We start from the raw sequence: 27,275 nt of genomic DNA on the forward strand, positions 1-27,275 counted from the left end.
ATAATTTTAAGCCTGAACATTTTGGACAATTGTGGCATAGCATATGTTGCAAGACACTAAAAAGTAATTTTTCAGAGTCTTCAGTGGGAAGCTAAAGAGCATCTCAGAAAGCAACCATAATTTGTCATGTCAAGTCTAATAATGAACTATAATCATTACAAAGAAAAGGAAAGAAAATGTTAACATTTGGGTAGACCTTACCTTTCGGGTCTCTGTCCTTGAAGGAGGGTGAAAGGAATGTAGCAGGCTCTTTGTGAGTGGAACACTGTATGGCCTCCTTGCAGATGCCACAACAGCTGGCCCATCTCCACAAGCACTTGAGAAGTCCAAAGTTTTCACATCTGTAAATTCCTCTAATTTTTCTTTTAGTTGATCAATAAGCATTTGCTGCTCCACCATTTTCTCATTCTTACGGGGAAAAAACCAAAACTTTTGCTGATCATGAGCTCTGTATCACATTCATCATTTCTAATTTCATTGCGAAGGTTATGAATCTTGTAAATCACTCACTGACCCTAAATTCTTCTGCAATGCACAGACAAATTCTGCAGCAAACTGAAAATTCTATGACATATCATCAATCTAATACACACAACCCAACTCCAATAAATTTTAGACATATTTTTGTCCAGAAAGACATATTCCAGGTAAGTTACATTAGCTTATCTAGGCATCTAGTTAGAAGTAGATGACATACTTACAAGCCCGTGCTTGCTTTATATGTGTGTTTATGGAGAAATAAAACGGGAATTCAACAAAAATGTTCAAATTTAACTCATGGTCTGAGTCTAACTAATTAAACACGTATACAGGCTTCCTTTCCTCTTTGAGCAGTTCCCCTTTAAAGGTTATTTGTATTAATAAACATAATCCAGGATCCCTTGTATGGGCTACTTCTTTTTCTTCTACCTAGCCTTAACTTTATTGCTAATGGTAGTTTGGAGAATTTACTTAATCTGTACATTGTTCAAAACTACTTACCTTACCTAAACTGATTCATCCATAAGGCCAAAATTATATATATTTTCAATTCCCTCTATTCTTTTCAATTCTTTTCAAAGTACCTTTAAAATCTGGCCTAGTAACAACAGGAAAGTTAAAGATAGCTAGTGATAGTCAACCAAAAGTATTCAGTGAAAGATACTTTGCATTCTCATACTTTGAATAATGCATTTTTATTAATTCTTTATATCCTGGTTTCTTAGGCTCCAAGGTCCTTCAAAAACACATAGACAATGCCTTGCAAATCGACATTTTGTTGGAATACAATACATTATGTTCCCGTGTTGTAGGAAATAGAATACATATATGAATACTGTATTTGTTATGATTTTGGAAGCAGTAAAGGCCAACTGATCCACCTTGAAGCTGTTATTTAACCCTTTTAAGACTCTTTGTCCCTGATACCCTTGTACATAAAACCCCACAGCGCAACATCTACTGCATAAATATGTAAGTGTATAAACATTTAATCTAGTACTTCCTAAAGTTCTTATTCTGTCATGTATCACTCAATTACATATTCCTGTGAATACAACTTAAAATATTTGACAAAGTGTTTGTTTTTTGTTATTCTGCCTATTTGATACATTTTTAAATAAAAGCAGCAGTTTAGTGGATTAAGTACCAAAATGGTGCCTGAGAGCTCTCAAGCTTCACTCCTGTCTCTGATACTGAAACAATCATGATTTTTTACCTATACTGTGACTGCTTCTGTTCATTACCTCTACATTGTATCCTCCAGAACTTATATAAGCATTATCTCAGTGTAGTAAGTTGACACTGTGCTGTACAGGTTGGAAAAAAAAATATCAACCTAGCCAGAGGTGACAGAAAAGAAAGAAAGTGACAGAGGAAAGAAAAAGATGATGACTAACATACTTACCTTTCAGCCATTGACTCTCCCCAAGCCATTAGCAAAGAAGAGGAAAAAGGAGAAAAAGTAGAATAAGGAGAAGAGTACTAGCTAGCCATGCTTATGCTTTTCTCTTTTAAAAAGTCAGATAATAATTTATCTATCATCCACATGACAGGCAACACCAGGAGTATATTAACTATTCTATTTGTGGTCTTCTGGATCTTGAAATGTTATATACTTACTACCCATCATAATTTCATTAGCAAGCACAAGATCTAGAGAAGGAAGGAAGCAAGCAGTGTTTCCTCAGCTTTCTCTAATAGTAAAAGCTCAGAAAATTAGGAAGGCATTCTGTCTTGTAGAGTCAAAGGGAATAATACTCTAATTCTTAATAAAGCTATAACAAAATACATTTCTACACAAACTTTCCATTAAAGAATTCTATAGGATCTTTATAGCAATTTTTAGATTCTACAGAATCTGTACAGGCCTTTCAAATCCTAATTCATTAATTGTCCTGAAACTACTTGGCAATAATACACATTTGGGGAGAGGAGTGTATGTTATGCTTTAGGAAGCATGGAGAGGGTGAATGATTCATCTTACATTACACAGGAAGGCTGTGGCACAGCTAAGGTGATAAACAAACCTCATGAACCCATTATTGTGTTTCATCCGCTAGATGAACTCAACTCATTAAGTGATACAGCTCTAATTCAAACAAAATGCCCGTAAGATTGACAGGTAGTTTTGTCCAAAAAAATCCCGAGAGACCTGTCTTGAAATAATGAATGCATTCATACTGGTTCAATACAGATATATGTGATGTGTACCAGAGGAAAAATACCTGCGATCTATGTGTTTCTTGAGCCTCCTTTAAAGATGCCAGTTGTTCCTCGTTTTCCTGTATTAATGTCTTTATCTGATTCTGCAGTATCAGCAGTTCATGATCTTTCTGGCTAAATACTTCTTCATCCATAACTAGAGCCTGCTAGATAATAAAAGAAAAGTTCAGCTGGGGAGAAGAAGACACTATTATTCTAACAGTCAGAAAATGAAAAAAAAAAACAAAAAAAACCCCAAAACCCAAAACCTCGTTTGTTGTTAAAAGATGTGATCAGAACTGCAAAGTTTTGAGATATGAATGGCAAATTGTCTAAACAGTCACCCATGGTTTCTACCACTTACTTTTTCACTTCCATTTCATCTATTCATTTTCTTCTGACAAGTTTGTTTCTTCCAAAGGGAATAATGTACCCATAACCAAAGTTACTTTCTTGAAGTAGATACCTAAATCTAATTATTCTATTTAGAGTGCTGTAAGATGTAGCCACAGGATCTCAGCATCAACCATAAGATTAATACACTTCTCAAATGAAAAAATGAGGACAGCTGTCCTCATTCTGCAACTTGCATAATAGCCTAAAGATTAAAGAAACAATAAGAATGCTTCTTCATATGTTCTTGTAGATAAATAATCCAATGCCAATTGAAGGAGACTTCCAAATGTTGTTACTCTTCCAGAAAGCCAGTAGAAGCCAAATACAAAGTATGGAAACATCATGTCTTAGTGTTCTAAAACTGGATACTTCTGTACAACTAGCTTACCTCCATCTTTCTTCCAAGAAAAGACAACCCTTAGTAGCATATAAGAATGAAATCAAGAACCTGATGTCTCTTTAGAGAACAGAATTTTATTCAAAGTCTATGGACCAATGCAAATGTTTCTACTAAGTGTAGCTGACAAGTGTATCCTGTCCCCTACTGGTGCTGCATTAGGCAGAGTTAAGACAACTATAGAAAAAAGAAGCTTGCACTGATGGTGGTTGATGAGAAGCTCAACATGAGCTGGCAATGTGCACTTGCAGCCCAGAAAGCCAACCGCATCCTGGGCTGCATCAAAAGAAGCGTGGCCAGCAGGTCCAGGGAGGTGACTTGGCCCCTCTACTCTCTCATGAGACCCCACCTGGAGTACTGCGTCCAGCTCTGGAGTCCTCAGCACAGGAAGGACGTGGACTTGTTAGAACGGGTCCAGAGGAGAGCCGTGTAGGTGATCAGAGGACTGGAGCACCTCTGCTGTGAAGACAGGCTGAGAGAGCTGGGATTTTTCATCCTGGAGAAGGCTCCAGGGAGACCATATAGCAGCCTTCCAGTACCTGGAGCGGGCCTACAGGAGAGAGGTGGAGGGACTCTTTATCAGGAAGTGTAGTGACAGGACGAGGGGTGATGGTTTTAAACTGAAAGAGGGGAGATTTAGATTAGATACTAGAAAGAAATTCTTTACTGTGAGGGTGGTGAGACACTGGAACAGGTTGCCCAGAAAAGTTGTGGGGGCCACATCCCTGGAAGTGTTCAAGACCAGGCTGAATGGGACTTTGAGCAACCTGGTCTTGTGGGAGGTGTCCCTGCCCATGGCAGGGAGGGTGGAACTCGATGATCTTTAAGGTGCCTTCCAACCCAAACCATTCTATGATTCTATATTATGTGATGACAAACTAAGTGACATATTGTCTGTATTGTATTAAACATACGTAACTAAAATCAGAATATATTTGCTCAGTTGTATTGGGTGTAGGTCTCCAGTGTCTGGTGGGGATGAATGCAGGGACGGTGTCTGTGACAAGACGCCAAGGCTTCCCTCTGCTGGAAACAGCTGGTTCCGGAAGACTTCGGTGGATCCACTACACGGAACAGCTGAGCCCCTCACCCACAACGTTGGTGCCTCTGTGATAATATATTTAAGAAAGGGTACAATATGCCAGACAGGCAGAAAAGGAGGGAACCAAAAGAGTGAGAAAGAGCAGAGGGAACACCAAGAGGAGAAGAAGGAGGTGCTCCATGGTGGGGCAGCAGATACCCACACTGCAGCCTAGGGAAGACTTGCACTGGAGCAGATGGATATTCCTGAAAGAACTGCTGCCCATGCCAAGCCCATTCCAATCTTGTGATTCAATGCTGAATCAGAAGAAAGGTGCGAGAAAGAAAGAGCGGCAGAGAGAAACTGGTATGTACTGACCATAAACTATCCCCAATGTCCCTGCACCACTCAGCAGTGAGGGAGAGTATCGAGTGAAGGACTGAAGATAAGCCTGGAAAACTTGAGGAGGAAAGGTGGTCTTTTAGAGTTTGTCTTTTTGTTTGCCACTACCCAAATGAGTAATTAATATTTTTTTAATTGGCAATATACTAAATCATTTTTCTTCAATTTGAAACTGCTTTTTAATTAGTAAGCAATCTCCCTGCCTTTATGTCAACCCACAAGCCTTCTCATTGCTGTTCTTCCTATTTTCTCTCCTCAAGTCCCGCTGACAGAGGGGTGAATGACTGGCTAGGTGGGAGTTTGGCTGTTAGCTGTTGTGTAAGATAGCATTATCCATGCAATCATAGTCATTAGCAAAGAAATATGTATGCACACACAAGAATAGGTCCCCTATTAGCTATTAAATCTCTCCACGTTCAAGCTCTGTTCTAGAGTCTGTACTGTCTTATTTATTTTAGCCTCTCCATAACCATCTCCTCCTGGCTGTGGATGGCATACTCACCTGGGGAAATTTAAGTTTAAACTCAGATCTTACTCTGGTTTGAACCTGGGAAACAGAGGTTTAAAATAAGCTACGGAAGAAAATCAAGAAATAAGAAAGAAGCTGTGATTTAGATTGGTTGAGAACAAAGAAAATACAGGATTTGTATATGTAATTGCCAGATAAGAACCTACACACTTATCACAGTACGGTATGCAAACTGAAAATAGGTTGATGTTATAGAAATCTTGTTGTAGCATTGTCTCCTTCTATTACAAGACAGACTCAGATTAGTTTTTCTGAGCTGTTCATCTTATGTCAGAACTTCACTCAAACTAGTGTATAAGTATTTTAAGTTACAAACGTAATTTTCATTTGAGGGTCTGTTTATTGTACACTTACCTGCATTACTTTGGATGTTCTGTTATTCATAGTCAACATTTTAACTCAGTACCTCCAAAATATGCACTTCCTAAATGTATATGGGGATGTTTCCAAAAATAATTATTTATTTGATCATGTGTCAGTTCTGTGAGGAGACATTATCATGAGAGAGGAGGCTGAGAGCTCTTCTCCCCATAGGTCATTGTCTAGCACTTCTATCTGCTGTCTGAGAAAGACCTAATCAGAGCTACTGGCATGACAGGATCCTCATGGGATATCTGCATGCCAAGAATCCCATACCTTGTTTTGAAATTCACATCTCAGCTATAAAACTGTATAGAAGTATGAAGCCACCAAAAAGCATAAAGTTGATATATAACAAAAACGCAAGTGCTAGAAAAGCAATGATGCAGAGAAATCTGAAAATAATTTAAAAACTCAGTTAGCTAAAGGCATGATAATGAAAGGGAAATGCAGGGGTTCTTGGTGAGAACATCGCTGAAGTTAAACAGGTTGGGAAATTACTTAATGATAGTAGATGAGATACTTGCAACTTCATGGTATTATATATGCTAGTATACTAAATACATGGTATTAGATAATATTAGATATAAGTTGTACAACTTAGTCCATGGGTTATCTGTAGGTACACTAATATCCGTGAAAAGATATGCATTGTAGTTATATCTATAATGCTTTTGGGTAGAGTAATTTATTTGCAGGATTCAAAACAATTTCTGAGTTTACAGGACAACTGAAAGTAGTTCTTGTGCGTTAACCCCAGTAGGCAGCTAGGCACACGTAGCTGCTCGCTCACTTTCCCTTGCTCCAACCCCAGGGGGACAGGGGAAGGGCAATGGAAGAGTAAAAGCAAGAAAAGTTGTGTGTTGAGAGAGAAGTCATTCAGTACATGAAGGTGAAGTGGAAGAAGAGAGAAAATAAGACAAGCAATGCAAAGGCAATTGATGCAAAACCCAATCACTCACCACCTTCCACAGGTAGACCGATGCCCAGCCAGCTCCTGAGCAAAAGACAGCTAATGTACCTAAGCCCTCCTCCTCTCCCTTTTTATTGCTGAGCATGTCACGTGGCGTGAAATATCTTTTTGGTTGGTTTGGATTATCTGCCTGGTTGTGCCCCTGGGTGCATCCCCTAATCTATTCCCTGTGGTGGCAAAGGGAGAAACAGAGACAGCCTTGACACTGTGCAGGCACTGTTCAGCAAGACCTAAAACATTGGTGCGTTATCAGCATTGTACTGGTCACAAATTTAAAACACAGCACCTTACAAGCTGCTGTGAAGAAAATTAACTCCACCCCAGCCAGACCCAGTACGATCTCCACTCCATATTCTATACCATTTATGTCATGCTCAAGTCCCATGCTTTCCAATACAACTTCATTAACCATCCCTCCCTTTTCGTCTTTGATTTATACACAGATACCATTCCTTTAGTCTATGGGCCATTCCTGTAAATGTTCCTAAGATGTCCACTGAGTTCATTTAGTTGGTGACTTGGATTTTGTCTGTTATGGTGATCACTCGTGTGTTGAGTTACTGGACATCAAAATCAGCTCAGGCTGGGCCCCTGCTGCACTTGCCTGACTTTTTGCAAGGCTTGTTCTCTGTTGGTTTAGGCGATTCCTGCAGTGGTACTTCCTAAAACACAATTCAAATCATGGGTTACTTCCCCCCAAGGTTAAATCTCTTGAGGTACACATCAGATTTCACCATCCTCTTGCATTACACACCAAGTACACCTGTGTCCTTGAGCAAAAGCAGCCCCACAAACAGGCTTGCCTTTTCCTGAGTGAGGAATGACCCATGCTGTCTTCCTCAGCCAGTTCTCTATACACGCACTACAGGGACCTTATATCCTTCTATAATACATAAGGTTTTTGTTTGGGCAGGTCCAGGTCAGTTAGCTAATCTTCTGGTACTAGTTAGCCAAGTGGCTTCTGCTAAATTTGCTTCCCACTGCTGATACGTCCCAGTGCCCATTACTTTCAGTATAGTGTCTAATAATCCATTGTATAGTTCAATCTTTCCAGAGGCTGGTGCATGATAGAGAATGTGATACACCCGATCAATGCCATATTTCTTGGTCAGGTGCTTATGAGATCGTTTCAGAAATGAGTCCCATTGTCTGACTCAATGATTCCTGGGCTGCCATGTCACAGAATTTGTTTTGCAAGGCCTAGGACAGTGTTTTGGGTGGTGGTATGAGTACCATATGGTGTTTCAGGTTCCACAATATCTAGGGCCACCTGGATGGCTTTCACTTCTGCACATTGACTCAATTAACCTCGATTTTCAGCAGTTTCTGCAACTTGTCATGTGGGATTCCACAGAGCAGTTTTCCACCTTCAGTGATTTCCCACAGTATGACAGGAGCCATCAGTAAACAGAGTTTATTGTTTCTCTGGTAATATATCATACAGTGGGACCTCTTTGTCATGAGTCACTTCCTCAGGCAATGCTCCGAAGTCTCTGCTTTCTGGCCAGTCCATGATCTCTTTGAGGATTCCAGGGTAGCTGGGGTTCCCCATTCAGGCCCATGTTGCCTGACACAGCAATGTCATTAATTCATTGCAAGCTTTCTGGGGCTTCGCCCTATTCCAGTGCAGTTTGGATCGGTCCATGGCAAACGGTAGGGCTGTGCTCCCACCCCTCTATGGCAGTGGATTCCAGATTGGACACCCTTCCACATCAAAGCTAACTGTGGCCTGCACTGCTGAAAAAGGGACTGAGGAAAATGCATTGGCAATATCAGTTATAGCATATCACTTGGGTGCCTTTGACTCCAGTTCATACTGGAGTTCCAGCATGTCCGGTACGGCAGCACTTAATGGTGGAGTGACTTCATTCAGGCCACAACAGTCCCCTGTAAACCTCCACCCTCTATCAGACTTTTGCACTGGCCGTATGGGACTATAAAGGGCAGCTGAGTCTTGCTAATCACTTGCTGGCTCTTGAGTCGACAAATCAGGTCCTGGATGAGAATGAGGGAGTCTCACTCAGGACAATATTGATGCCAGTGCATGATCACGGTAGCAACTGGCACTTGCTGTTCTTCAACATACAGCAGCCCCACAACAGAAGGATCATTCAAGAGGCCAAGCAAGGCACACAGCTGTTTAAGCTTCTCTGAACCTGCAGTGGCTACGTCAAAAGCCCAATGGTACCTCCTTGGATCCCTAAAGTACCCTCTTTTGAGAGTCAATGGCAATGATATAAAGGGCCTCTGGTGACAATAGGATCCTTCTGCCACGTACTTCCTGTTAGGCTCACCTCAGCTTCTAACACAGACAACAATTGGGATCCCCCTGTCACTCCGAAAATTCTGATGTGTTCTGCTTGTATCCTGATGGCATTAGGGTACACTGTGCACTGATGTCCACTGAAACCAAAGAAAATCCAATTGTCCTTTCCCTCCACCTGGCCTGAGGGAAGCCCCCTATTCCAAATTAGAAGATTCATTACCTGACTCCTGTAATTGCAAACCAGAAATGTTTACACTATGAAAGGAGCCCATGTCTCTCTCTGTAGCCCAGCTATGCTACAAGGACTATTTGCAGGTGTGATCCTACTACAGACCAGTACGGTCCTTCCATGGTAGAAGGTGTGGGGTTCAAACACACATGGACATTAAGTCCATTGGATCAGTATCAGACAGAGGAGAGGAGTCCTCAGCCCATCTACTGTGTCTCGAGAACTGCTCAACAGCAACCGGAGCAGTAAGCTTCCTGGAAGGACCCTTTCTAACCACTGCTTTTTCCTGCAATTCACATACAAAGACTTCCACGACCAAGGTAATTCCACAGTCACACAGAAAGAACGACAGGGTGGCACTTGGCACGTGCCCATGGTTCCCTTTTGTTTGAGCAGAGAAAGGCTGACTCATGGTAGCTGAGATGCTGGTCTGCAGGGGCAAGGAGGGAGAGAGATTATGTACATTGTCTTCAAGTTGCCAAACTTTGTGGGACAGTCTTTCCACAGCTGAGATGCAGGCCCATAGCAGGGAGTGGGAAAAGAGATTCTCTTCGAATTGCTGCAGCTGGCAGACCAGCTTAGACAAAGTTGGTGCCTCGATGTCAGCCCAATCCGTCACTGCTAGGTTGCCAGCCCATGATGTCGGTGTGCTCTGTACAGACTTCTGCCACACAGACCATGTGCGCTGTACATCCTTAGGATCTTTAGGGACCTGATTATTGTCCAAGTCGCTGTATACCACCTCCACCACCGCTAATTCCCCAGACACTGGATATCTTCCTCTGTGGTAGTCCACTTGCCTCACTGGGTTACAATATCTTACTTAAGAGGGTACCTTGTCTTCATGCTCGATAAAAGCCACCTCTGGAGGCTGGAGGTCGCTGCCCCTCTTCCAATCCCTCTGTCAGTCCCACAGTCCCTAGCAGTGGATCCCAGCTGCTGTGCTTCCCTACCTTCTACTTCCAGACTGTTAGGCCCGCTTTCCCAGCACTGGAGCAACCAGCTAGCAATTCGCTCATCTTGCTGACAGACAAAATCTTTCTGCCTATCTTGCAGGACCAGGCAGTTTCTGCCTTTTATGATTTCTGTCTCTTTCCTCCCCTGTCCTGCTGCAGAATAGCCTGCCTCTTCTGATTCTTCCTCTCTCCCCCTCTCAGGAGGAGCTGCTTCTTCTCTTACTAACTGAGCTGACCTCTGCTTCCACTGTTTCTTCTTGACTACAGGAACAATTATTGCAGTTTAAGGGTTCGGTCTCTGGTTTAGTGTGTGTTTGTGTGTCCTCAGAGCACGAGACCTCACAGCCTGTTTATGGGCTCTTAGATTGGGAGACCCTCTTGCATCTCTGAGGGCACCGGACAGTGTCTTGATAGGCACGAGCCAGGTCCCAACACAGCTTTAGAAGTCACTGTGTTTCATCTTCGCTTCTTCAAATGGTGTATTAGTTTGATGGGTTTACAATTAGTTTCATGGGATTTCAGGCATGAAATCCCAACCTATTAGAGACACTGATAGTCCTGTGTACCTGCCTAGCTCCTCCCATATACCCTGCCACCCCAGGGATCAATTGCCTTAGAGCATATTCCTGTGTGGCATCCCCAATTAGTTGTTTAACCTTAAAAACAACATTCAAAATCAGGATCACAACACACACCAGTATGAACAGTCTGATCACACGAGGATATTAAAGGAACTGAGAAGCCACTACACCAGGGCTATGAAAACCTGTCCCAGAGGAGAGGAAGGGATAGGTGCTATTCTTTCCTCTCTCCACAAAATGTCTCTCAGAGGACAAAAGGGGAAAGGTATAGTTGCTGCTTTTGTCCATGATTCAGTTCTTGGAGTACTGGGACACCAGCAACCTAAGACCCAAATACCAGATTAGGCTGAAGGTCAGTGGATTTATCATAGCTCTCCCAAGCAAAGGAAAACAAAGTGATAAACAACATGCTAAAGAGCAAAATAAGTCGTTAACGATTCTTGGAGTGTGTTGTACAGCTAGAAAGGAATCAAAGGAATCAAGCATGGCAATATTCGAGGAAACACATTAAGCCAGCAACCAAAGTAAATATGCCAGCATCATGATCTGCAAAAGCCACTCAAATAACAATTTAACAGGTATAACAGCTAGAAGTATAATCTAGTGCACTCTAATCAAATCTGTTACTGTCTCAAAGGCCTTGAACCCCACATTGGGCACCAAAAAGGACTGTTGTGGGTTAGCCCCTGTAAGCAGGGGGTGGCTAAGCACACACAGCCACTCACCAGTGGGCAGGGGAAGAGCACAGAAATTGTTCAGTAAATAAAGGTGAAGTGGAAGAAGAGAGAAAGAAAACTAGACAAAACAAGGGATGCAAAGGCAATCACTCACCACCTCCCAAGGCTGATTGATGCCTGGCCTGTTCCCAGGCAAAATATGGCTAACCTCCCTAAATCTCCCCCTCTTCCTTTTAATTTTCAAGCATGCTATATGGCATGAAAAATCTCTTTGGTTAGGGCAGATCATTTGTTGTGTGTGTGTCCTCAACCTGATGCGCACCCCCTAATCTATTCACTGGGGGCAGAGGCAGAAATAGTCAGCCTGACGCTGTGCAAACACTGTTCAGCAAGACCTAAAATGTTAGTGTGTTGTCAGCATTGCACTCGTCACAAATCTGAACCACAGCACTCTATGAGTTGCTTTGAAGAAAACTCCACCCCAGCCAGCCCTAGCACACTAGCATAACTAAACCCGAAAATCTAACACATAAACAAGCTCAGCCTCATAGAATCATCTCGAAACTGACTAGCCAAAATATTACCTTACCTATCTCCGTCATTACCAAGATGACTGTCTTTTCAAACATCCATTAAAATAAAGCTATGTCCCAGGGATTAGAGTAACAAAGTTATAGAAGACTGTGAATTAAATTTAAATTGTCTACGCAAGTACAGGTAAGTGTAACAGTTTTACATCTTTCAAAATTGAATTCAAGTTTTAGCAGACCGCTTTTTCACATAGTTATTTAAATAATCAACTTATAATTAAATACCTGGCATTTCTTTAGTTCCCTCTTTAGCTGAAGAATTGTGATGTGATGTGGCTCGTGGCTGGTCCCAGTCCCTGTGTCAGTTTCCTGCATAGTGAGAGCTTCCTTCCTTACTTCCTGTACCATAGTGATCCAGCTCTGCAACCTGTCCCGCTGACTTCTTTTTAAGCTGACATCATCATTCAGATCAACGAGAAATGGGAAGGCTTCATCTACACAATTTCTGTAACTGAAACATTGAACCTGAAGCCGGGTGAGCTGCTCCTCAAGTGAACTGATACGAGTTCTTTCTTGATTTAAGTCGTGTGAACACTGATTACTAACTTGCTGGTTCTGCAAAGCTTCTCGAAGCAATCTGATTTCAAGTTCCATTTCATCAATCCGGTCTTGATCGGGGTTGTAATTTACAACTGGTTTATTTCTAATGTTTTTGGCTCTGTTGGCATATTTGAGAGAATTTAAAGATTCATCAAAGTCTGATGAGGATGGACTTATACACGTTATCATGACAGTCTTGGCATTTCCTCCAAGAGAATCTTTCAGAATACGAGTGATTTTAGCATCCCTGTATGGAATATGTACACTTTTTCTTTTTGGGTCTCCGAGGGCACTGATGACATTTCCCAAGGCCAACAGACCGCTATTGATCTGAATTGATTCTTTGAAACGTTCACCAGTATTTCCAGTCTTTGTCACCCTCTCTGATCCTGCCAAATCCACAAAATGAAACTTTGAAGCAATCATCTGGAGTGATTTCAAAGATGAATCCTGTGCAGCATCAGTATTTTTCTGAGACTCTGTGGACTGTTTCTGACAAATACTGATGGTAAAAATGGCGTGAGATCGACTGGAGTGCTCATTCATTTGTGTTGTGCCTGTGTGACGAGCTGCATTACCACTTTCCAACAGGCTTATCACTTCATCTGCACATTCTACTTGGAATTCCTTAGCACCGACAATCACTTCAAACACCAAAACAAAGAAAGTAAGAATAATTCAATTAATTCTAAACTTTTCAGCAAAAGTTTACAGCAATTAGGAACAGTCAAACGATAAACACAAACTAGAGAAATAGACAAGTGTGCATTATGTCATAGCATTTAGCTATAGAAAAAGATGACATTGATAAATGAAAAGCACGAGGTACAACACATCTGAAACCTGCAGGTATTTAATACATGGGTGTATTGTGTCATAGCATTTGAAACAATATTTTAAACATAATACACAGCTTTACTCATTTACACATTGCCAATATGCAATTTGCAATCTAGTGGTATCTAGAAAAAGTATAAGCAAACTCAGCTCAAAGGATATTTTGCCAATTTAAAAGAAAAAAAAAATAAATTTGTAGTAGAAATTATTCTTGCCCTATGGGAAGAAATAGTCTATATATCTCAGGTAGTTGGGCCTTTTGGAAAGGTGTCTATTAGTAATCTAATAAAGTGGATGTGTGCTTCTACTAAGTACTCCTACAAAGCGTGTTTTTTCACCTTTGTTTTAATGAAGGATGGAAAATGTCCCAGAACAATTAACTGAAGAGGACTCCAACTGTACTGAAGAAGAGAACTAGTTTAAAATATATTGCAGGGTTCTTACGAAGCAATGATATTGCCTGCAAGATTTATACTAAATTAGTGCCTTTTTCCAGCTACAGACAAGAAAATTATGCCAACTCAATGCAACAGTATATTAATATTAGAGGAAACACAACAATTAGACTGTAAAGAAAAAACAAACCCAAACCTAAAACAGATTATACAATTTCAGAATAAAATATCTCTGTAGTAGATTCTTCCAGCATTTTCATGTAGTGGACAGGAGAACTATAGAGTAAGTGTTAATTTCAAAGCCTCAAAAAATATCAGACGCTGCTCTTCATGAAATGTTCTCTTCCACTCATTTAATAGTGAAAGGGGAACAGATATTTACTGCATAAGTGGCTTAACAATTACAATTTTGAAGGGAGTAGCAAAGTTTTAACCTTGAAATACTTATTCAAGTGAATAATCACACTACTGAGTTTCTACAGAACTTGCAGAAACAATAACTGTATTTCTACTTCATAATCTGTTGGCATTTCTGATCGAACATCTGTATCGTTCACAGGCCTCTAAACTCAAAACTGCTTCAAATCAGCTAAACAGACTTTATATTATGAAAATGTAACTTTTTTCTAGTATTACTAATGAGTAAGCTCTTTCAGAAGGCAGCAAGAATAACTTGGGCACACAACTGAAACCAAGCACATTGAATTTTAGAGCTGAAATCCTACCTGTATTTCCCTTTTCATCTTCTCGGATGTGTAATTCTTTCACAGAGGTCTCCAACTCCAATAAATCTCGAAGTTCTTCCTTGTACACCTCTATATAAGATACTTTTACATGAAAGTCAATGTTACAGTTTTCCGAAATATGCTGAAATAATTCCTGAATAGCCCGTGGGATTATGCCTTTTTCATCCTCTGCAACTGATGCTAAAATATAAGCAAAGACGTCACAGAAGTTGCAGTCATTCTGCTGCATAAATTACAAAGGCTGAAGATTGAGAGAAGTCTGTGAGATTTGCTATTCAATATCCTAAGGAATCTGAAGAACTCAGTGTTCCCACGGATTTTTGTAAATACTTCTTCTTCTGGGGTTCAGAATATTTGTTTGCATCCATTAATAGGATTCAAGTTAAATTCTAAATTATGCAATGTTACAGATTTCTATCTATACGTAATTCAAAGGTTTTATAGGGCGAGGGTTTGAGAAACCATCAATTCTATTTAAATGCAGAAAAGACCATTAATAATTTGGTGAGATAAGATTTATAACTGGTATTTACAGCAATTTCCTATTCTTTCAAAGTAGATATGGAACACTAATGCCAAACTCTGTTTTTTTTTTTCTTTAATATTCAGCACAGGGCAATGCTTCCATAAATAATGTATTGTTTATTCACGAGTATGGAAACTAACAGTTTATCTATGGGAGGATTCCAAGAATCTTTTTTACCAACAAAATAAAGGGCTGCTCCCATCTAACTATGAATTTAGTAAATATACATATAAAACTAAAATCGCTGAGCTATGAACAGCCTTAGATAGTGACATCCACTACCTAAAGAATTTGGCTACCAATCGTACTTACAAGAACATTAAACAACTACCAGTAGAGAAAAGACAAGTGAAATTATAACAGTAAGCAAAATTAAGAGGCCAACTTTATGAGGTTCAACAAGGCCAAGTGCCGGGTCCTGCACTTGGGTCACAACAACCCCATGCAGCGCTACAGGCTTGGGGAAGAGTGGCTGGAGAGCTGCCTGGCGGAAAAGGACCTGGAGGTGGTGGTAGACGGACACCTGAACATGAGCCAGCAGTGTGTCCAGGTGGCCAAGGCAGCTTGGCTTGTAACAGCATCCTGGCTTGTAACAGCAATAGTGTGGCCAGCAGGACTAGAGAAGTGATTGTCCCCCTGTACTCAGCTCTGGTGAGGCCCCACCTCACATACTGTGTTCAGTTTTGGGCCCCTCACTACAGGAGGGACATTGAGGTGCTGGAGCGGGTCCAGAGAAGAGCCACCAAGCTGGTGAAGGTTCTAGAGCACAAGTCTTATGAGGAGCAGCTGAGGGAACTGGGGCTGTTCAGCCTGGAGAAAAGAAGGCTCAGGTGAGACCTTATTGCTCTCTACAACTACCTGAAAGGAGGGTGTAGCCAGGTGGGTGTCAGTCTCTTCTCCCAAGTAACAAGTGATAGAACAAGAGGAAAAGGCCTCAAGTTGTCCCAGGGGAGGTTTAGAGTGGACATTAGGAAATATTTCTTCCCTCAAAGAGTTGTCAAGCATTGGAACAGGCTGCCCAGGGAAGTGGTTGAGTCACCACATAATATTTAAAAAGATATTTAAAAGATGTGTAGATGTGCTGAGGGACATTGTTAGCGGTGGACTTGGCAGTGTTAGGTTAATGGCTGGACTTGATCTTAAGGGTCTTTTCTAACCTAAATAATTCTGTGATTCTATGATTCTAAATAAAAGGAAGATTTTAATACCTACCAAGAGATTTAGAATAATCTATTTATATCCATTTGGAAGACTTAAATCATAAATTTCTACGATGTCATAAAAATGTCTCTCTCCAAAAAAAAGAAAGCAAAGAGTGAGGAAGCAAACAATTAATTGCCTAAAGCACACATGTAGCAACTCTCCAAAACACTGCATTTCACGAAGAAATTCTAGTTTAGGTTGCATTTTAAAATGGAGAATGAGAAAGAGCACTTCATAAATTGTTTTACTCTTAGATATTTTTGGAGAATTTGCTTTTTAGAACAGTTTAATTATCACATAAACTCTAGAAGCATTTTTTTTACTATACCTTTTTTCATTAGCCCCTAAAAATTCTGCAGCTTCATCTGCTATTTATTAAATGTATAACTTGCACTGTTCACTAGTTTAAAAAAAACCCAAACTTTCTACAACCTACCAATGTGGCCACCTCCGATGGTGTAAGTCTTCCCAGAACCTGTCTGTCCATATGCAAACACTGTAGCATTGTATCCCTCAGTCAAAGACAGCAGAAGAGGTTTAATGCAAACAGTATAAACTTCTTCTTGGGTTGAGTTTTTGCCAAATACAAAATCAAAAGTGAAGACACGGTCTTTGCCAATGATAATTTGTTGTGTATTTGGGACTACTCTCACACACACTTGGTGGTTGTGAAGTACTTCTTTGGAGAGCAGAGGTCTGATTCGAACTGCAACTTTAACAGGGATCTCCTCCATGCCAGACTCCATCCCTGTGCTCCCCACTCAGTGTTCACACAGTCAACAACAAATCTGCTACCACTCCTGTGCTCGCCTCATTCACAGTTGTCTGCAACTAAGAAACAGAAGTTTTCCATGTTAAATAATAAATAAGAATTAATTTCCTGCTGAAGTAGAAAGCTGGTATTTCCTAAAGAATACATAACCACCGTTAACGCTTTTGAAAAGTACCTGATATAAAAGCAGCTATATTAATAGCTGTTAAATCAATTAATAAATTGTTTGCCTCTATTACTTTCCAAGCTAGTCTCAAGTTTGAAAGTTGCCTGATTTTCTATTTGGATATAATGCGGCCATATGAAGCCACAATATCCTAAGAGCTTGTTAATAAACTGTTGATAAAGTATATGCTTACAATGAATCCTCTCCTTTTCCTATTCCTGCATTCATGGAACATAAATCAGTCAAACAAAACCTATTTCTCCAAAAGTATATGTATATACACACATGTTTTAAAACCCTCTTCCACATAAGAAGCACCAAGCATTTGTAACTTACCAAGCACAGAGAAAGCAGTTGTGCTGCCTACAAAGAAAGTGTGATTTTAAGTGTATCTAACTACTACACATAAAGCATTCCTCTGATTTTAATCTGCATCTTTAAGTACACATGTAATTATTTTTTGTTAATTACGTATTTCAGCAACCATTGTTCCTTATACTGCTCCCTGGATCTATGTTCTTACAACATAAGCACGGTACAGTAGCACAACTGTAAACATCAAGGAATAGCCTTTCTTTACAACTGTCTTTTATGAACATCCATTTTTGGATTTTTCCTCACAGGTACTGCTGGATCCCAAATACATCTTTTTCTTCCCCTCCCTCCCTTTCCCCCCAATTCTAAGAGTCTTTGCAACGCAAGGGAAAGTTTCCTGAACTTTCTGCTTGCTAACTCCCACACATTGCCTTTAAGCAAACTTAATTAACACACTGGCAGAACTCATCAGCCAAGCCCCCAGAATTCAAGTTTGTTGAAAACAAACAGCTTTAAACAATTGCTGTCTTGTGGTTGCAAAGAGAAGAGGTTTTGCATTTCATTTTATTCCATTTAGTTTGAGAACTCAGCCACCCAGAGCTGAGAAACTATCTGAAGGTGAAAAAACAAAAGCCCCGTCTTATTAACTGAGCAGAACTAAAACAAGTACGCAAAGGATGAGACTGAAATCGGACTCGTATCAGAAAGGACATGGCAATCAGAAACAGCTACGTAAACTTACTAACTACAGATTCGAAACACATTTTGATAGATTTCTGTTTTTATTTATGCAGGTGCAGTATTTTTATCCCTTCGCAAGCACTGCTTTAAGTTGCCGACATCCCCTCCCCTCCCTTTTAAAATTGTATTTTAAAAAATAAAATAAAATATATCATTAAACCAAGCCACGGGGGATGGGAGAGGGGGAGGGAAGAGAAGGGAGGAATCCTATTCGCTATTTGACAAAAACGTGTGGGAATATGAGACGGGCACACGCCCCGGCCACAGAAACGCCCGGGCGCCGACCCACGGCACGCTCTCGGCTGCCAGAAAGCGCCAGCGAACGCTCTGGGAGGCTGTTTGCCGGCGGAGGCGTTCCGGGAGCGGGACAGCACGCCTCCCACGTTCGCCGTGTCTCGCAGCGCAACTCTTACTCCAAACGTGACAGGAGCCGGGAACGGGATCGCTCCTAGGTCTTGGGAGCCGCCCGGGGGACGCGGAATCCAGGCGCCGGGGCTGAGAAGGAGGAGGAGGGCGCCGAGCCCTGCTACGGCTCCCGGCCCTCCCCGCGTTGCCGCTCCGCGCCGCCGGGCGGAGGGAGGCGGGCAGGCCGCGCCGGAGCCGGCCGGGGCGGCAGCGCCGGTCCCTGCCCGTTGTTTGCGACCCCTCGCTAGGCAACGGCGGCAACGTCCGGCGGCAGAGCACCGCCCCCTCGCGCGCCCCGCCCGCAGCGCCCCCCGGCGGCGGGGAGGGCTCCCCCCGCCCACGGCGGCGCCGGGTCACGCTGCGCCCGGCCCAATGAAAAGGCCGAGGTGCGAGGTACGTCACTGCACTGTTTATTTGACGTCATCAGCGGCTGGGGTGTCGCCCAGCGGGGACGAACAGGGGCGCACCACAAAGGCAGGAGCGAGAAACCGGGTGTTAAGAGGGGCCGGCCGGCAGAGCTCACACCATTGGACCCTGTCGTGGCCAGTGACAGACTCGGAGTGGAAAAAACAGAAATCATAACGATAATAATAATAATTATAAAAAGAAAAAAAAAAAGCAAGCTGTTAATACATCAGAGCTTTTGGTTCAGCCAGTTGCAAATTAAAGAGTATGACAAAGCACCACATGAACAGAATAACTGCCGTTAAAGAGACAAAGCAGGAGTAGAGCGGTGGGCAGGCTGCACTTAGTAATATATACACCGCACGCGATGAAACGGGACATCTTTCATCTCCTCCCTGTGGTCCCTGGCATAGTCCCAGAGGTAATAATCCAGTAAAACCGCGTTGATCTTCTCACGCATGTCCTGACCCTTCTTCTCGTAGAGCTCCAGCAGGTGCTTACAAATCAGCGCACAGCACCAAATAGAACAGCCGCGGATCTCCACCTCCTCCCGATCCCCCGACTGGAAAACCGTTCCTGCGAGAGACAAAGAGACAGCAACACCGTTAGGTCCAGCAGGCAGAACCTCCAGGATGGCATGATGTTGCTCTTCTCCCCACCCCCGCCCCAGCTCCTCCACATCTATTCTAGGACTGCCGTTCTCGTGACTTACAACTGCTAAGAAATGTTGCTCTGCTCTTAACGAATTTACCTCCCGTTCAATTAAAACGGCTTCCTCTATTGTGAGAGAGCAGTTCACGAAAAAGGACAGGTGTTTGGGTTGTACTGAACACCACATGACTATTTCTTTGGCTTGTGGAGACAGAAAGGATAGCGAAACGTAGTTCTGAGACGGTCTATTTTCTGCCAGGATAACCCTACTCGAAGACTTAAAAATAAACGAAAAAAAACCCAAACCCAAGCTAACACCAACCAAAAACTACATATATATATAAAAATACAAAGGTACCCAGTTGTCTGAATGACCTTATTAGGATTCATGGAAAATATAAGTTGTCTACATGACCTGTTTTATATATATACATATAGGCATGTATAATATATGTAGGGCCGTGCTATTAAGACCCACGGATGACTGCATTCATCTGTTTATCCTGCTGTGTAATTTCAAAGTTGCATAAAAGCAGGCCTAGCTCTAAACGCAGTCATTTTACAGCGGAAAAGGGATTAGAAGTTCGTGGTTGGTAAGTACTGGAAGATGGAACCATGCTTAAAAACGAGACTCTAGTCTTACACAATTAACCTCATTTAAAGCAACCTTTTTTCTTATTTGTTTTTTTTAATGGATGCTTATAATATTACCTTGCTTGTCACTAGCAGTTAAGAGCAGATAAAGAGGAATCCCCATACTTTTACATCATCTTTGAACTAATGAAGAAATTGTTGCTTCTTTTACCTAACCCTCAAAAATCACAAACACACTCTGCTGAAAAGTGTTTTGGCAACAGCAGCCTCTAGAAACTTGGGGAGCAGCTGGCTTAGACTGTCTTTAATCATTTCCTTATCAATGTTTAATCCAAGGAACAGTTAGATCTTTATAAAAATGTAACCTTAAGATCTCATTCAAGATCATTGTTAGAGAATAAATTTCTTCCTGCAAAAAAAAAAAAAAAAAAAATTACACATAACCCTTACATGGACAAAACGTTACATTTTAAAAGCAGCTTATTAGTCTTCAATGTCAAGAGGTAAGATTACTTGATACCAGTAAGGGAGGAACAAACCTTCACGTAGTTTCTTCATTAGTTCTTCAGAATACTTCATTGCTTTTAAGTGAACAAGAACTTGAGGAATTCTGTAGTCAGCAAATATAGTCAGACTAGAAATGTCATCAAAAAAGCCATCTCCTTTGCCTTCTAATACACTCCATGTATCAGCCACAAGTATTTGTGCCCGTTTGTAGAAAGACACCTTTTTTTTCTGATGAAATAAAATTAAAAATTGTTTAAGTGCCTGAAACATCAATAAATACAGCAAATAACATACACAGACTGGTAAGTGTTACATTAAACTATCATTTGGTTAAGCAAACGTTAGTTAACTAAAACAGAATAACTGTTATTTAACAGAATAACTGCTCATAAATAAATTGAAATAAAAGAAAAACATAGTAGAAGTCACTGCAGTAGAACAAAAATTCCGCTTGGCTCTCAGAACACATTAATGTTGACTTATTTCCACTTGGCAAACACTGTAGCTGGAGTCCAGCAAACATGCATTCTTTCAGAAACCCTAGAGTTCATCAGACTTTTTATTTTGAGGAGAGAAGCTTAAAAGACATATACTGGATGAGACAATTAAAACATTTTGTTAATCAATTTATCCGTAATGTTAAGGAAATAAAACTCTAGTGAAAAGTTTAATGAATGCTCCTCTGTGTTGTGTAGTGTAAACTGCTAGTTAAAGAGGAGACAGGAAAAATAATTCCAACAGAAAGTGTATTGACAAATACGAAATTTTCTTAGACACTATTCATGGTTCTGTTTTTGTTACTAACTTTTTTGCTGGTGCTAATCCTGCTTTTGTGACTACTCACAAGGGGAAAAACTAAAGATATGCTACAATCTGTATGCTGTTTACATTTTCACTCTATGAAGAACACAATTTGTGAATGTAAATCTACATCTTTAAGAAAAAAGGTATTAGTGCATTATGGTTTTCTCTCCCTTTATAGCTAGGAGAGATTTTTGACTTTTGGCAGTGCGTGCTAAACAACAATATGTAACTGGAATGGCTAAGTAGGTGAGGATTCAACTTATTTCCAGTTTTATTCTGCCACCCTTCATACCACCACAACTTAGAAATGGTATTTTTAAAGCTAATTTAATTTTACTTTATTGCCAAAATGCTACAACTATTCCTGACAAAGCATATTTTCTTCTGCCATTATATACTATTCTCTAAAAAAACAGTGAGAACAAGATGTCCAACTGCATTTCACAGAACAACTTCTGTAAACATCCTGGAAACTCCTCCTTTCACTGTGCTTCATTCTATGCTTGACATAGATGTACAAAGTTACTTCTAGAGAATATACACAGTTTTGTCTGTTAAAGAATAAAGCACCACTTGAAACATCACAGTAAAACAGGAAGTAAATACATATTAGACGACATCCCATCGTAGCTCCTACTGCCCCAAAGCTAACGGAAACCAAGGACATTGCTCTTTTGTAGCGTTAATATTTCCCCAACACAGTAAAGAACCGGTTGTCTCCAGCACCACTTCATTTCACAAGAGCAGAGGAAGGGAGAATTCAAATGGAACTTTTCATCTCATGCTGCAATTTAATTTGGAAGAAAGATACTGTCTGGAACTTGTGATTGAGCAGATGAATTTATAGGTTTTTTTTTTTCAATTTTTGCTAATTTTTATGCTGCACAGAGCTTCTGAAGTTTATGTAAAAATCTCAATATGAAAGAGACTATGAAGCACTTCTAGTAAGTTTTCCCACCGTCCTTTTCAACAGAAAGCAAGGAAAGCGTTAGCTGGATGATACTATGTCTCAAATATAGTATCATTTGTCTAAAAATGGACCCTCTCATCAGAGGTCAATACAGCTACACTTCTTTTTTTCCTTGCAACAGCCTCATTTTCCAGGAAAAGCTACCACATGTTAAGGACACTTGTGTCTCTTCTCCAGTACAATTCACCAGTATCAAAAGGCATAACTAATTATGACCTACTGATATCAAAAGAAAGAAGGAGTATTGCATTGGCAAAGAGCAAAATGTGACGGCACAGCAAAGAATAGCAGGATGATGAGAATTTTAGAACCTCAGTCTCAGGTGACAGGAAATAAAATGTCAATGACTGGAAGCTCAGAAAGGACTCTACTAGGTCTATGTCAGAACATGGAAACCCTGACATGCGAGTATAAAATAGTCCAATATTTGAACTTCTGTCATGTTTCAAATTCAGCACAGCACCTGAACATGAACTATCTACCCAAGGGCAAAAAGGTCTCAGAGATTTTGGGTTTGGATCGTGATTCACTTTACAGAAGGAAAAGAACATTGGCAATTCTATAATTACATTCAGTAACGTGTAATTATGAAAAGTATTTTGTGTATCTGTTTGGAAAAAAACTATAGACAAAGAGTTGTGTTAGTTTTAGAAGTTTTATTAGAAGGTCAGAATGTAGGAGAGCTGTAGTAGTCTGTGATAGTGTGATGCTACTGCAGAATTTACCGTATAATCATATATATTTCTACTATGGAGTGTTCCTGAAAAACACTGCTTTGCCATTGGCCATCTCACCATCTTTTCAGTTCCTTCCTAAACCTTTACTGAAGGCAAAGTCTTATTTGCAAGAGCTCAACCTGCTGCCATAGAAATTATGTTGATAATGTGACCCATGTCACCTCGCATTAGGTGTTAACACTGATTTTTTTTTTTTTTTTTTTAAACAAGTAGGGTGTAAACTTGGTCTACATCATTTCACCCACCTTCAAAATACACATTGCTTAATGAAAGCAGAAAAACAGCTTCCATATTCATGCAACAGGCTTTACTACTATGTCAGCGCTTACGGTCTGGGATCATTTTTGGAACATCTTTTCATTCTGTAGTCTGCTGCTGCTTTTAGGGAGGCTTGCTTTATAGAGCATTCAGCATCATCCCATGAAAGATATTACGTCAATGAATACAGTCACTACAAAGATAAGAAAATATTCTATTTATCACTTTACTTGGAAAATATTTCCTTTTTGATCATCAAAATCATCAAAAAAATATTTGATATGTAAAAAATCCCAATAAATTAAACCAGCAGCTTCAAAGATTAGTTAGAAAGAACCTGATTTTTCATGTAAACTTATATTACCTCATAGCAGGAGACAAAGAAAAATAAAATCATGCTGCCTACTGAAGCGCAGATTTTAAGTTAAATGCAATAGGTTCAAAGCTCCAGTGATAGGTGTTCCAGGTAGTCACCCTGAAAAGACTGCACAGACTGTAAGTACAGGCTGCACTGTCACTAAATTCTTTTGGACATAACGATATAACAGCTGAATACTACTGCAGCTGGAACTGAGCACAGGAGCAGCCACATATGTCACTGATGCTAAATAAAGATCATGCCTATATAGGCAAAACCAGAGATACAGAAAATAACATAAAGTCTCTGTTTTCTTTCCATCAGTTTCTTTCAGGAAAATGGCTCAAAAGATCTTCAGCATACTGTCAACCTGACAACGTAACATGGGTTATTTCTGGTCTGTAGTCATTTTTGCAATGCCTGCTGAATCAAAAATAGTTACAGCGTGGATTCCCAGTAGTTGTACATTTTCACAACTCTACTGGAGTTTTGTTTCCTCTATTAGCTGCGGAGATCCTCAAAGTAAAAGCAAAAAGAGAGATGGGGGAACAGGGGTTGGTAGCAACTAATGAAAAAAAAAAATTCTGATTTTTTTCAGGCAGAAATTATCTCAAATATTACACATTTGTAAGGAGTACAAAGGAGTTGTGATCTAATTGGGAGCCTGGAGTATATAAAAATAAATTACAACAAAGTGATGACGACAGGGAAGCATATGAAAAAAAATGGCTCTCCTCTGGGGGGAAAAAAGTGACTTGTAATTAGAAATACATTGGTGATTAGTTAAGGACTTAAGAGCATCAAGATTCTTTTACTGTTAATAAATTGTATGATTTTGGTTTCTGAGGCTTAGACTGAGAGAGAAATGAAATCTGAGTAATTACCCTAGCCTAACAAAGCAGTGTACTGTGGTCCATAAGAATTATTTAAAAGAACCTTCTTCCCTACCTGTGACTCACTGCAATTTACATAATTAAGATCAACTGCTTCAAAGCCTGATTTTGCTTTCATTATACAGACCAATATCTTTACCAAGTCGAGGCAAAAACATTACAACAATAGTAACAACTTTTCTTCTTATCTTCCTTGAATTTTACTTTTGAAGACATTTGAGTTCCACAGAAACATTTCTGTTCACCTTCCATTTCCTGGACTAAAAACCCCAACAATTCACTAAGATTAGATCAATTCTGAACTGACCGCCCTCTCAGAAAAATTGACATAGACAACCTAAGAGCTATTTTTTTTAAGTCCCAATCAGTAAGGGGTAGATTCTTACCACAAGAAATTCGACGTTAGAACCACCTTACCTCAAATACAGCTTCATCTCTGTAAGAAGGAAAGTTTTCCAGTACCAGGTGTAATAGTTTCTGAGCACTTTTCTCACTCATTTTAACACAGGTGAGGAAAGAGCCTCCAAACTTCTCTAACAGGACTGTTCCGCTTTCATTCAGTACCCGATGTCTTTCTTCAATCAAAGGTATGGGCACTTCGGTGTCAGAGCGAAACACATGCCTCACTTGGTCAAGCGTCATTGTGGCAAAATACGATGCACTGGTAATAGGCGTTCCTTCAGAAAAGTAAAAATAAGAAGTTTAGGCTATCATAACATATCCTACGACCTAATGCAGTGGTCTACTGCAGATGAGAGCGTTCATATGGTGAGACCTAAAGAGACTATCAACCCTTAAAAGCGTTCAGCAATACCCACACTCACATAGCTGCTTAAAACTAAATTGGGGTTTGCATCCAGCGCTTCATTCTACACATAAGGATTTCCAACCTGCAACCGTGGAACCTTTCTTTTTTTTTTTACATCTGATTTTTCCCAGCCGCTTAGTCTTCACCTTCGAGTGTGGTGTTTACACAGCACACTGGCAAGCATAGTTGGTATCTACCTTGTATAGGTTGGCCCGGGCCTGTTTTCCCTTAGCTCCTGATCACATTGTGCATTTACAAAAAGTATCCTAACGCAAACCTTCCCTTAATTTACAACCAAACAGGTAGGAAATTAATTAAAACTTCCATCTCTACCTCCAAATAGATTTTTTTTTTTTTTCTGGTAACAGCAACAAAAGTGAGTGCTAAAATACTGGCTTTGGAGGCGTATGGGCATCCAGACTTGCGCTTTGGTACTAGATGAGTCCAGAGGATTCTCAGCCTAAGACTCATTTTCCCATTTGTCACAGAAATACACAGTTTTATCTTAAGAACACACGTGAAACAACACAAGCCGCCGACAGCTGGCTGGAGACCAGACCTGACAGCCTTCGTAAGGGAAAAGAGGCAACCCAATTAAGCGCCCGTAGTTAACGCCGTTTCAGCACGAAGTATTTCGTTAGCGCGCTGTCAGCTCTCCGGGGCAGCACACGGGCTTACCCGACCCCCGAGCAACAGCCGGCACCAACGGGGACCGCTTCTGAGGTGGCGCCTCCATTTTGCGCTCACCGCTCGGCTCCCACCCGCCTCCGGCCCTCTAACACCCCCCCCCCCCAACCTTCCCCAGCCCCCTCACAAACCCCCCCCCACAACCTCCCCCAGCCCCCTCGCGGACCCCACACAACCTCCCCCAGCCCCCTCGCAGACCCCACCCCCGCCTCCCCACAAACTCTCCCCGGGCGGCTCGGCGGGGCTCACAGGCCGCCCGGGCCGGCCCGGCTAGCCCGGCCCTCACTAACCGTCGTCGAGGGCCCTGTTGACGGCGGCGCAGAGGGACCAGTAGCCGCTGTAGGTTTTACCCTTGTACTTCACCAGGTACTTCTGCTCCTCCCGCTCGGACCAGAAGGAGAAGTTGAGGGTGTCCACCAGGAACACCCAGCCCACCGCCTCCTCGCCGGCGCCCCGCGGGTTCAGCTCGTGAAGGCTCTTCCACCCCGCCAGCCCGAACTCCTCCGACGAGGCTTTGTCGAACAAACTCTCCGCCACCCGCCGCGCCCCCTCCTCGTCCACAGAGACGTCGTTGCTGTTGGCGGCGATAAACTTAGCGGACTCCAGCGGGGAGGGGAACGCCTCCATGCTCGGCCGCCTCTCTGAAGGACAGAAAACACGCTTTCAGCGCCAGCCCCGCCGTCGCGCCCCGGCCAGCCCGCGGAGCACCGAGCAGGCAAGCGGCTCGGCAACAGGTCTACCCCGCCGCCGGCACCGCAGCGCAACTCGCGCCCTCCGCCGCTGCCGCACACCCGCCTGCCGCCGCCTGCCCCCCGTCCGCGCTGCCTCTTACCGCCGCCGGGAACGGCGCCGCCCCTCCCGCCGCCGGGGCGGAGCTTGGGCCGTGCGGCGGGGCCCG

General features: G+C 41.6%; 2 protein-coding genes across 2 annotated transcripts in view; both read right to left on the reverse strand.

Moving 5' to 3' along the window:
- KIF27 (kinesin family member 27) overlaps window positions 1-17,040 on the reverse strand; it is a 30,239-nt gene extending 13,199 nt beyond the window's left edge. The window contains exons 1-5 of the mRNA XM_074166852.1: window positions 16,743-17,040; window positions 14,557-14,757; window positions 12,285-13,243; window positions 2,706-2,849; window positions 202-408 (exon numbers count right to left, since the gene is read on the reverse strand). Of these exons, the coding sequence (XP_074022953.1) occupies window positions 202-408; window positions 2,706-2,849; window positions 12,285-13,243; window positions 14,557-14,757; window positions 16,743-17,040 (1,809 nt within the window). The remainder of the gene's footprint in view (window positions 1-201; window positions 409-2,705; window positions 2,850-12,284; window positions 13,244-14,556; window positions 14,758-16,742) is intronic.
- Window positions 17,041-19,100: 2,060 nt separating this feature from the next.
- QNG1 (Q-nucleotide N-glycosylase 1) lies at window positions 19,101-27,234 on the reverse strand. The gene is made up of 5 exons (XM_074166600.1): window positions 27,210-27,234; window positions 26,668-27,018; window positions 25,300-25,559; window positions 20,895-21,090; window positions 19,101-19,686 (listed from the first exon to the last, which is right to left on the reverse strand). Exons 2-5 carry the CDS (start codon window positions 27,002-27,004, stop codon window positions 19,454-19,456), a joined length of 1,026 nt encoding a protein of 341 aa, XP_074022701.1. The 5' UTR covers window positions 27,005-27,018; window positions 27,210-27,234; the 3' UTR covers window positions 19,101-19,453.
- Between the last annotated feature and the right edge of the window lie 41 nt (window positions 27,235-27,275).

This window comes from Numenius arquata, chromosome Z (assembly GCF_964106895.1).
Source record: "Numenius arquata chromosome Z, bNumArq3.hap1.1, whole genome shotgun sequence".
In the NCBI taxonomy this organism is placed as follows: Eukaryota; Metazoa; Chordata; class Aves; order Charadriiformes; family Scolopacidae; genus Numenius; species Numenius arquata.